The sequence below is a fragment of the Centruroides sculpturatus genome, unplaced genomic scaffold, assembly GCF_000671375.1.
Source record: "Centruroides sculpturatus isolate CEXI.00-Female unplaced genomic scaffold, Cexi_2.0 scaffold1713, whole genome shotgun sequence".
NCBI lineage: Eukaryota > Metazoa > Arthropoda > Arachnida > Scorpiones > Buthidae > Centruroides > Centruroides sculpturatus.
Window position 1 is genome coordinate 69105 of NW_019385919.1, and position 12166 is coordinate 81270.

The 12166-nt window shown below is 29.8% G+C and overlaps 1 protein-coding gene across 1 annotated transcript in view; it reads left to right on the forward strand.

Moving 5' to 3' along the window:
- Window positions 1-12060, forward strand: part of LOC111612578 (kidney mitochondrial carrier protein 1-like) — a 52253-nt gene extending 40193 nt beyond the window's left edge. The window contains exons 10-11 of the mRNA XM_023353809.1: window positions 5524-5604; window positions 11462-12060. Coding sequence (XP_023209577.1) covers window positions 5524-5604; window positions 11462-11500 — 120 coding nt within the window. The 3' untranslated portion in view covers window positions 11501-12060. The remainder of the gene's footprint in view (window positions 1-5523; window positions 5605-11461) is intronic.
- Window positions 12061-12166: the final 106 nt, after the last annotated feature.

Consider the following 12166-nt stretch of genomic DNA (forward strand, 5'->3'; position numbering starts at 1 on the left):
TTTTCGGACAATGTCAGTCACATTACTGATTATCTGTTTTGGAGCCGCAGTTACTTCTTTTAGACATCAACTGTGGGTTATTTTTCCATTGATTGAACGCTTGGGATATCTCATCTTTGGAAAACCAGTCAGCTCCACAGGTCTTGATATCATGGCTCAAACAAGACAGGCACTCACAATCAGCCCTTTTTGAAACTCTGTCAAGTCCTTTGCTTTTTCCATTTTCATAAACTTAATGACCATACTGACCAACAGCATTCTTAAATAGGAGCTTATGAATATGTCATAACTCACACAACTCAAGTGTTTCGCATATAAACTGCAAAATTACATTTACTTAATATGTATGGGGGTTTCTAATTCATTGGCCAATGAGTGTATTTATTTATTTATGTATGTATGTATGTATATATATATATAAAATGTGTGTGTGTGTCTATGTATGTATGTACAGTGGATACCTCAGGATATGAACGCACCAGCATATGAAATTTTCAGGATACGACATGAAATTTGAACATATTTTTGCTCCACAATACGAACAAAAATTCACCATATGACGTTGCATTAGTTCGCAGTGCCATTTTTTATTCACTTCTGTTCATTGGTCTCAGTCCATGTGTTTGCTTTGTCGTGGAAGGATCTCACTCGATAAAGGAAATCTTGAGGTATTATCAGAAAGTGACTGATTTTATTAAAAAGAAACATCCCAAAAAGGTTCACACTGGCTGTATTGCTGCTTGGAGTAATGACATTTGCCCAAGTCATTTTAGAAACATTTTAAAAGTAAGCAAAGCCAAACTTCTTTGGATAGATATTTTTCCAAGTGACGGTGACCTCTATCCAGTGAAAGTGCTGGTGGAAGTGAAGAAAAGAAAGCAAAAAGCAGTGAATAAAAATTAAAGTATATTTGCAATATGAAAGATCGTGTAATATAATGTGTTATAAATGTGTTTAACACATTTATAACACATTATATTACACGATCTTGTGTTATAAATGTGTTTAACACATTTAATTACACATAAATTTCTTTAATTTTTCTTGTGNTTGGATCTTTTAGGTACTTGAAATTTCAATATCCATTTCATTTTTAGATTGAAACGAACCTTTAGGTTGTATCTCAGTCTGTTATGGATGTTAACCTGCTTCGCATTTTCAATACATAAAATATTAGGATCCTATTTCTTTTTATTATAATAAAATTATAATAAAAAGAAATAGACAAAAGGAATACCAAACTGGACAAAATTATCAGAAAAACCAAAATATCTTTTTATCCAGCATTTAATTTTAGAAAACAAACCATCACAATAGAAAATTTACTGATAATTGAATAAAATTGCTTAGTGTATATACTATAATTCTTAGAGAAACCAGAGATATTTTTGAACCATTGTTCTTGAATCCTGTTGTGTAATTTTGTCCTGAGAATGGCTAGATAAATTAGCCAAAAACATTTGTTTTAAAATTAAATGCTGGATTGAAAAAGTGTTTGTTTTTCTGAAAAATATACTTTAATGGAGTATAAAGACATATATATACACTGGACGACAAAAAAAATAACGCACCATGAAGGACTTGTTGGATTTGAATAAAAATTGATATGTTGCATCATCTTAGCTAGCTATGTAAATGATTAGCTTTTGAGAGTAGGTTCTTGTGTTATATCGCCACCAGAGGGGAAAAAATGTTTCTGCTGCCTGGTATAAAGGTGCACGCTGTGACGACTTGTGCATATTTTCTGCGCTTTTATTCATGGTTTTGACTTCATTGAGTGACAGACATGCCTCTACGANTTTTTTTGTCGTCCAGTGTATATATATATATATATATAAAAATGTAGTGCTTTTGTTCATTTTAGGAATACATTTATAATACAATGCTGATATTATGATAATGGTGTTTCATATTCTAAGCATTTTCTGAAAATGAAACAAGGCTTAAAATGTTTGAATTTGATATTTTTTAAATTTTTTCATACTGTATTAAAGCAGATTTTTCTATCATGTTTTAAGTAAGTTGTGGAAGGAGTCTTTTATATGTTTTAATAAAATTGGGTTTTATAAAATATAATTCTGGAGTATCAAGTTGATTTTTTACCTATAGAATATTCTCTTCTAATAATGAGAGAACATTGTTTTATTACACTGATTAAAGAAATTACAGGCATCCCTTATATAACATTCCAAAAAAGTGTACTGTTATGCAAATCTGTGCTATATGAAACAAAGGACTAGTACAAAACATAGGGTTATGTTCCAGAAGTTAGCAAAAGCATACTATTTTTTTTGTTACTAAGAGAAATATCTTTATTAAAGCAATCAATGATTAATTAACAATCACAATTAAGAGTACTGTATTATACGTTAATATTAATTTTAATTAAATAAGGATGTTTTCTTTTTACAAAGTATTCTCATCATCTCAGCTTTTTTTGTTGATTTTGATCAAAAGTATCAGAAACATTTTTATATTTTTTATTTTTATCATAAAAAAATTTTTATGGATGACTAAATAAAAATATGTTACTAATCAAAAATATGTTCTAGTGGATTGCATTTGTTCAGTTGAGTACAAGTGACCTTTTTTCAGAATTTGTGTTTGAATACCAAGGTACCGCTGTATTTTGTTGGTCATTTTTATGAATGATTACTTCATACTTTGAATTACTTCATTCGTATTTCGTAGGTGATACCTACAATTAAAAAAAGGTTTAATAACACTTACATAAAAATGTGTAAATAAACTGTACTAAATATGAAGATTAATGTATAAAAAGTCTGAATGCAATGACGACGACATCTGGTTGATAGGAAAGTTAGTGCAATTTTTTTCTTCCTTGTCATATCAGTTTTTATTAATTAAAGTAAACCTGATGAAAAATGCAAAATAATTTGAAAATTCTAATATTCTAAAATCCATGGGCAAATTTGAGATGACACACATTTACTTGAATGATAAAAATAAATAAAAAATTGAATAATGGAGTTTGCACTTAAAAGTTGTGAAATTTTGTATGAAGGATTTCCAAAACAGTGTTAGAGCAAAACCGAAAGTTGTGTTGTAACATGGGGGGATATTCTCAATTTCTAAATTGTGTTAGAGCAAAACCATGTTGTAGAAGTATCATGTTCAGGGACGGACTAAGGCCTAGGCAACCTAGGCACATGCCTAGGGCCCGGAAATTAGGTTTTTAATTTTTTAATTTTAAAAATAGGCCCGGAATTACAATGGTGCCTAGGGCCCGCTTTAGCCTTAGTTCGCCTCTGATCATGTTGTGTGAGGGATACATGTATATGAATAATAATTAATTTAATTTTGTGAGTGATTTATTGACAAAAAACAATTTTCTTCATGAAACTGATACACTAGTCCTCTTTATTGTATTATTACTTTGATATATAACTCAAATTTAACCTGAATCTTTTGAATTTTTGAAGGCTTATAAAATTTTGAAAATAACTTTGAAGAATTTTAAACAAGAGTACAGTAGACCCCCCCCTATAAAACAGGTTCATATAATATGGATTTGTATATAATGGCAAAAAAATTGCGACCGTATTCATATAAACACACTAAAAGTATGATACAGTAAAATGTCATTGCCGACTTGTGTTGCAACAGGATTGGTCAAATCTAGACCAATAGCAGATATTGCACAAACCGTTGAGTTTAAATGAGCAGCAGACCTACTAAAAACCATTTATTATTTAACAGCCACAAAAATTATATTTATATTAATGATGTCTCCAAAGTTCAGCAAACTTTTCTCAGAAAAATAATTTATCAGGAAACACGCGCCTGCCATTCGATGCGCCGCTCCGCTACAAAAACAAGCTTAAGCAATGGCATCGTCGAACGGTGCACACTCAGTAAGTAATCCTACAATGTTTTGTTTATAGCATAGTTTATATGGATTATTCCCAAAAAATTATACATGTTTTGGAAATGTTGAGTCAAATTAGTCTAGAATCGATTAATTTTATGGAAGAAAGCCTTTCAAACAGCCGTAGTCTGTAAACTGCATACATACTGGGCTATGATTGGCTCATGTATTTAAGAACTCGTACAACATGAATTTCATAAAACACGGAACATATGTACTGTGTTATAGGAGGGGTATACTGTATATTATTTTTCCAATAAAAAGTTTTTTATATATTTTTTGAAATTTTGATTCTCTTTACACAGTTAATGACAAATTTAACAACTGTTTTCCTGGCTATTATGTTTATAACACAGGAATGTACTATAATTGTGTCATATTTGACTCTCCTGGTTTTATGCAAATTTTGTTTTGAGACTATCTGAATGCAAAAATCTCATAAGAATGAGAAAAAGCAAAAAAATTGAATTTTTTTTTTTTGTTATCTGTTTCTTTTAATATCTCAGGATATGGTAAAGATTAAAAAGCAAAATTTGGTGTGATAACTTGTATGTAAGAGGGCATTGATGCTCTACTCACAATACCTTCAAACTGGAGTGATAGTACTAAAATTCTTTAAAGAAGCTTTTAAAATAAAACACCAGTAAGTCCTTATCCACAGTGTTTCTTAACAGGGGGCTGCAGGCCCCTGGGGTCCATAAGAAGTTTGCTGGGGTTGCCAAATTATGCAAAATTTCTTTCAGAATATAATAAAAAGAAAATTGATGTATAACTGAATATCGTATTGAAAAGTGAAATAAGAAAGATAAAGTTTTTGTATTTAGTTTTTTTTATTTAACAAATTAGTTGAAAATATTCAGCAGCAGAAATCTCATTAAATTATTTTTGAATATTTTTTGTTTTTCCTATGAATTTTTAAATGTTTCTTATTTTATTTTTTGTTAAAAATTAATGAGTTTTTATGTTTAATTGTGAAATTTGAATGTTATTTAAATAGATAATGAAATAATAAAGTTATGTTTTACATTTATTATATAAAAAATAAAGCAATAATAAAAAAATCATTTATTGTAGATAATTTAACAAATATAAATTATTATTAAAAAAAATGGGAGTCACAAAAAATTATGAAATATTTGGTGGGCCATGAGTATAAAAAGGTTAAGAACCAATGCTTATACATATACACACACACATTTTCAATCAATCCTCCCTTTGGATTTTTTTGGCATTGATTCTGTTAAATTTTGGTGATTACAGGTCTAGGTAGTGGCAAGACTGGTCTTAATGAAAATTTTACTTGTTATTGACATTTACAATGTTTTTAAAAACTCTTTTCTACCCTCAATATTAAGCCTTTTTTGGCTTTTTATAAAACTTAATAATATAAGTTATTTTTTTGATAACATTTCATAACAGATGGTGTTGCACAATTTAATAACTTTGAGCTAGTGTCATTGTTTTTTTCACTGGGAAAGTTTTGTAACTCATTGCTGGATTTTTTTTAAATATGCATGATATTTAAATTTGTAGATAATTTAAATACTAAATTATTAAATTGATTGTTTCTTGTTGGAATGAATAAAAGTTTTTGCATTTAAAATTGAAATGAAATTTTTGTTTTTATTATACAGACGGTTCAAACTGAAGGATTTTTAGCTTTATACAAGGGTTTTGTTCCAACTTGGGTAAGATTAGGACCATGGAATATAATTGTATCCTTTTGTAAAATAAAGTGATCTATAAAATTATTATATAAAATATTAATTTGAAAAAATTTAATAAATTAACTATAGGAGAAAGTATACAGATTTAAGGGAGCTAAAATTGTTTTTAATTTAAAATTTTAGTTTGGAAACAAATCAATTTCTTTTCTTTTCAAAATAAATAATTATTATAATGGTTATTAAATAATTTCATTTTGAAATTTATATTAATTTGTGTTATTATTATTATTATTATTACTGATAAGTGTTGTATTACTTATTTATATATTATTTATAAATTAATTTATATATATGTTAGGCTCAAAGACTGAAATCACTCATTGAGCGAAAAAAATGACCACAACATGTTGTGGCTAACTCAAAACAACCACAAAGCGAAATTCGTGTAATGGCTTTCATGATATTTGACCACTACATGTTGTGGTGATTAAGAAAAGCCATAACATGTTTCGAACATTAGCTGATGCAACCACGATACAAAGGATAAGTTGTAACTTGTCAACGGGCGCATTGCAAACAATTGCAGAGTTTGTATTGTGTTCATTCTTGACCAGTGCTATTGTTTTTAGAGTAATTACCCTTTTATAGAGTAATTTCAACCTCTCAGAGTAATGTATTGGGTAGTCTTATATTTAGGGTAAATCTAGGGTAAAACTACCCTGTGTTCTGATGCTATTACTCATTACTCCACAAGTTTCACTGGAAAAATTTTTAGCCTAAAACCATTCTGTTTTTCCCTATAACTGGAGGGTTTTAGGATAGGACAACAGAAGCTAAAGATTTTTTGATTCTTAAACACTATGCAGTGTAATAAATTCAAACACTTGGCATTCTATCATTTTTTTTTTAGTTCAACTGAACTAAATAAAGATGATAGAATGCCAAGTGTTTGAATTTATTACACTACATAGTGTTTAAGAATCAAAGAGTCACAACATGGTTTCAGATTATCAAAAAGAAGCTAAAGAAATAATGCAGATTGATGCTAGGCACATGGGTATACACTGTACAGTGATACTTCGGTTTTCATTGGTAATTTGTCCAAAAACAATCAGCGAAATCTGAAACCAATGATAACCAAAGTCACCAAAAACTGAGGTATTATTGGATATTACACCCAAGTAGAATTTCACTTTACTCAACCTTTATGCCATTGAACCATTGGCACTCTTCATATCAGATGTAAATTAATACCTCTGATAAAGTCTAAAAATCCTAAGACATTTTAGTTATTAAAATTTTCAAAAACAATGAATTAAGAATTGTTCTGATTATTATTTCATAATAATAGTACAGGGATCTGCATCATAGAATCATTCATCTTACTTTTTTTTATTTGAGCTTGAGCTCAAGCTTGGAGAGTTTTCTCAATTTAGGGTAATTTTCCACAGTTGAAATTGGTTCGATTGTTTTAGTTAGGGTGCATAATGTTGATAGGGGGCATGCAGCTTACAGAAATGTTTTAGCTGTTGTTACGAGCATTAATCCATCAGGTCTTTATCTGTTAGGAAACAAGGAAAGTCTTCTTGATTGACTTTATGCTCATAATGAATTTACAATTTCTACAGTAACTTTATTAACATTTAGAATGCACCCTCAACTTATTAATAAAGTTGATATGGATGCTGAGCGAAGTATTAATAACTTCGCTCAGCATCCATATTAACATCTGGAAGTAAGGAAGGGTTTATAATGTGTCACTAAAAGATACTGTATTGATAAAAATGCAAATGTCGCTCAAAGAACATAAAATGCATGAATAATTAAATGTTGTTGTAAAGTAATCAAGTTAAATTTCTGTATGCGGTAAATAAGATGATATTCAATCATATCATATATTCAATCATCTTATATAAGATGATTGAAGATAAATAAATGATAATGAATGAAAGTTTTATTTTCTTATCATCACCTCGTTATTAGTTAACATCCAGAACGTGTGGTGGCTTTTAACCATAATAAATCCATTGCACAGTGGTTTTTAACTTTAGCAGCTGATTTTTATTTTAATAAAAATCAGCTGCTAAATTTTAAAAATCAGCTGCTAAAAAATAAAAATCTAACTACATATACTTGTAGGTGCTACAAGTACCTACAAGTATATGTAGTTAGATTTTTAGCACTTTTTAGCAAAAGAAACAAATGTGTATTTTTCTCCATATATTTTAAAATTTCATACTTTAAAAAATTTCTTTGAAAGTTTTTTTATGAAAATTAAATTTCTAGGAAAACTTGTATAACTAATGTTGTTCGGCATTAAAAATTGTAAATAAAAGTGTTTTGAGCCTAGAATCCATATTTTAAAGTTACAAACAACTGTGTGTCATATGATCCTGTATAGCGGTTGCATCAGCTAATGTTTAGAATGCGTTAATTGCTTTTCTTAATCACCACAACGTGTAGTGGTCAAATATCGTGAAAGTCACGACACGAATTTCGCTTCGTGGCCATTTTGAAACAACCACAACATTGTGGTGGTAGTTTTTTTTTGTTCAATGAGCGATTGATTTCGGTCTTTGAGCCTAACAACATATATATATAATTTGAATAATCATTCAAAGAAAAAAAACCGTAAATTGGTGTTTAAAATTTATAGTTGCTCTAATATAATTTTATGTGCAGTATTCTAATAATTGATTTAAAGTTTTATAAGATTGATAAATTTAACACATAATTACTGAAGAACAAATTTATTTTAAATTAAAGCATTGTTTTAATGTTTTAAAAATATGTTTTGTTAAAGGATTTTGAAATGTTTAGTATTTATTTAAAATGTTTTTTAATTGTAAAATTGATATTTTTATATAATTTTATTAAGGCTGTAAATCAGAAAGACAAAAATAATCCAAAATATTAATAAGTGCATGTCTTGCACACAGTAAAGGGAAATTTAATATAATTTGTTATTATATAAGAAAGAGAACATTTCTGTATAATACAAAAGTGCCTGTGCCATATTTTTGATATTTTGTGATATTATGTGTTGATTATTATTAGTGTTTTATTAATTTAAAATAGTTGTGGGCAACTTATGGTCCTGTGACTCATGGTCTTAATATGTGGCTGCTGGGGCTTTGGTAATGTTTGGTAATTTTATTTTTTTGTTTTCTTGCCTCATACCATTACGTAACCCTAATCAAGCTGATATTTGTGATGATGAACATTCAAATTAAATGTAATAAGTGAAAAGATGAGAAACTATATACAGTAGAACCTTGATTATCCGGACTAATTGGGGATGAAGGTAGTCCGGATAAGGAAAAATCCGGATAATCGAAAATCCGGATAATAGAGGTCCGGATAAACGAGGTTCTACTGTATTTATAGAATATTCAATAAATACATTTTTTAAGTAAATAATCAAATATAAAAATACTTATGAAATGACATTCTTTAACATTGTGAGAATGATTTCAACTAAATCATGGTAGAGGATATTAGGGTGGATCAAATGAAAATGGAACAGTAACCATTATTTATTTTCAAATGTAATCACCAAAATTACACAAGCACTTGTCCCACTGTTGCACCAAGCAGTGGATACTGCATTCATAGAAAGAGTTTGGCTGAGATTGAAACAGTTTCGAACAGTGTCCATGACTTCACTGTCCGATTAAAAATGTCGACCCTGCAATGCTTTTCTTAGTGGACCGAAGATGTGAAAGTCACATGGTGAAAGGTCGGGGCTATATGGTGGGTGTTCCAACACATTCCACCAAAACTTTGCAAGTGTGCTCAGTGTGCGAGTGGCTGTATGTGGCCCTGCATTGTCATGGAACAAAAGCACTCCGGAGAACACTGTTTTCATTGTCCTCTGCACTTCATGAACTCCAACACCCTCTGCCACTANCCATCACGTACATAAACAGTATCATAATTCGCCAAGTGCAAATCAGCAAATTCGTAAAATTTTTGTTTATTTTGAACAATCCGGATAATAGAGGTCCGGATAAACGAGGTTCTACTGTACTTCTAGTTTGCATATCATTAGCATATATTTTATGACTTAGTGTAGTGGAGTATGTTGGTACTCAGCTGGCTTAAAGCCAGCAACTCCATAAGAAAAAATATACGAGGCCTACTGGAGCCTACAAAGTTCACTTGTAGTTCACATCCAGAAAAGTTTGCTCATTACTGATTTAAAGAATGTTATAAAAACAAAGCATATCTCTAGTTATTACACAAATGAATTAACCTTTATTTTCCTGTTTGTTAGTCAAAAATTACTTGCTTGTTATTTAAAATGCATTAGATTATATTTTTTATTTGTCTTACAGTCAATATTAACTTGATAGCAAAGCAAATGCTTATAATATAAAAATCAGTTCTGAATAAATAAATAACTTTTATAAAAGGAAAAATAGTTTAGCTAGTGTGACCGTAAGGTCGGTGTCTCTTTGACACTCCGTCAGGATGTGACACCGCGGAGTCTCGCAGGACTCGGAAATCGCGACTTTATGTCACGCGAGCGGTAGCGTACGAGGTTTGGACCCGGAATGGAGAAAACGGAGAGAAAAATGGAAGAAACTGCACTCGAGAAGTTTAAACATAAACATCCGTTTATTTATATGTAAGCTACGTTAGTTATACATACTCTAAATTAGATTTACAACAGTGAATAAAATGCTAACATAAACTACATGAATCGTGGTCAGTAATCGTTCATTTTCTAGTTCTAATTACAACCGGTTTCGCGTTTAGTTTACGCGGAGAGAGAGGGTACAATAGTGCGCGGGTAGGATAAATACCTTAGGTTGTATTGTTAAGTACCAGCACAAAAAGTTCCTTTCAGTTGAGTAGGTGTTGAGGTCTTCTAGTCTTGTAGGCGAGGAAGAGGTGTTGGTTGACGTTCAGGAATCTCGGCGGGAGGTAAACGATCGGCGCACACACACACACCAGTAATAACTTCTACCCCCTTACTCATCGTGCCTGTCCCTTTTATATCAAGTTCTCTTTTTCGAACCTTTCCCCGATTTCGTCCGCGATGACGATCTTTTTGGTCCAATGAGGTGACGGGTGACACAGAAATGTACTCATCTCAACAAGGAGCCCAACTCGTGGGAATCGAGGTTTTTATCGATTTATTTTTCCCTTTTTTTATTTTTCTGTTTTCTCATTCCGTCTTTATAAAGTTTATTAAACAAAAAAATGTAGTTTATAACACGAAATTTCTGATCCTCGTATCACTCTGGGCTTTCTAAAATCGAGCTTGGTTTCATTGAGCAAGCTGGATATTTCCCATTGAGGAAGTGTTTTTACAAGTTTGTTCCGGCTCTCTCTCTCGCTTTTTATCACGGTCGCGTTACAATGTTGTTATTAATTTTTTCTTTCGGAAGTTATTGATACGTCACGGAAATTAACAATTGTTGATATTCTCTCTCTCGTGAGTTAGCGTTAAGGTATTTAGCGTTTTGTAAGAAAGCTACACGAACAGGTTAAATGGATTAAAACATTATTTATTGATAATTTCCTTCGTGGATCCCTAATTCCTTCGGGGGATTTTTCCTGATTTTTTGCATTTTTTAATTATTTTTAAATACGAAAAAGTGTGTATAAAGGTAAATATTATAATATTAATATTTATTAATACTAAGTAGCCAGTTAAATAAAAATTAAAAAGGATAAAATAATAAAGGTTTTTACACCGAAGTGTAAATTAAAATATTGTATTATGGGATTTTTCTGTAAAAAAAATCTCACGTAATTTTAAATCAATCTGTTTTTACTTAAAGGAATGTTTTAAATTTATATTTTTTTTGTGTGTTTTGTTTTAAGAATACGAACTTAAAAAATAACGAATCTAGAAATTTTACATAAATTATGTATTTTCCTTAACTGATTTCAGTTTTTTATAATATACGAACAATTGAAAAGGTTATATTGAACTTAAGTAGAATCCTTTGGAAGATATCAATAAAAGTTTTGTGTAGTGGAAACTTTTTTTTAAAAAGAACTATAATTCGATTTTAGTTGGAGATTGCCAAATATCAAGACCGTTTGGAAAAGTAATTGTGTAGATTTGAAATATATTTATCGTCATGTTTTTTTTTGTAGCATGTTATTGCAAAAATTACGTAATTAAAATATTTTAAAGAAGAATAGAATGAAAATGTTGATCCAATGGGAGTATTTTGCCGTTTCATATGGAGATGTTGAAGCATATTTCGATTAAATTTTTGTAAAAAGTACAGTTTGTGTTTTTTATTGGAAAAAGCTAATCGAATTGTTTCTAGTTTGAATCGTTCCCGTCGATTTTACATTATATTTCATAAAGCAATGAGTGATTCCATTTCGTTAATTATGTACTTATTAATTTAGAATATAAAAATTGTACAGTCTTAAAAAAATTCAAAGATATTAAATGTGATACATAACATTTGTACAGTGAAATAATATTGCTCAATGTACATAATTTCATTTATCCATTAATGTATATGCTCTTAGATTTCAATTTTATCGGAAAAATAAACCTTTCCAAAGAATACTGTTCCTTAAATTATTATACAAGAAAATTAAATTAATTTTTCTAATGAATTGGCCATATTGTAAA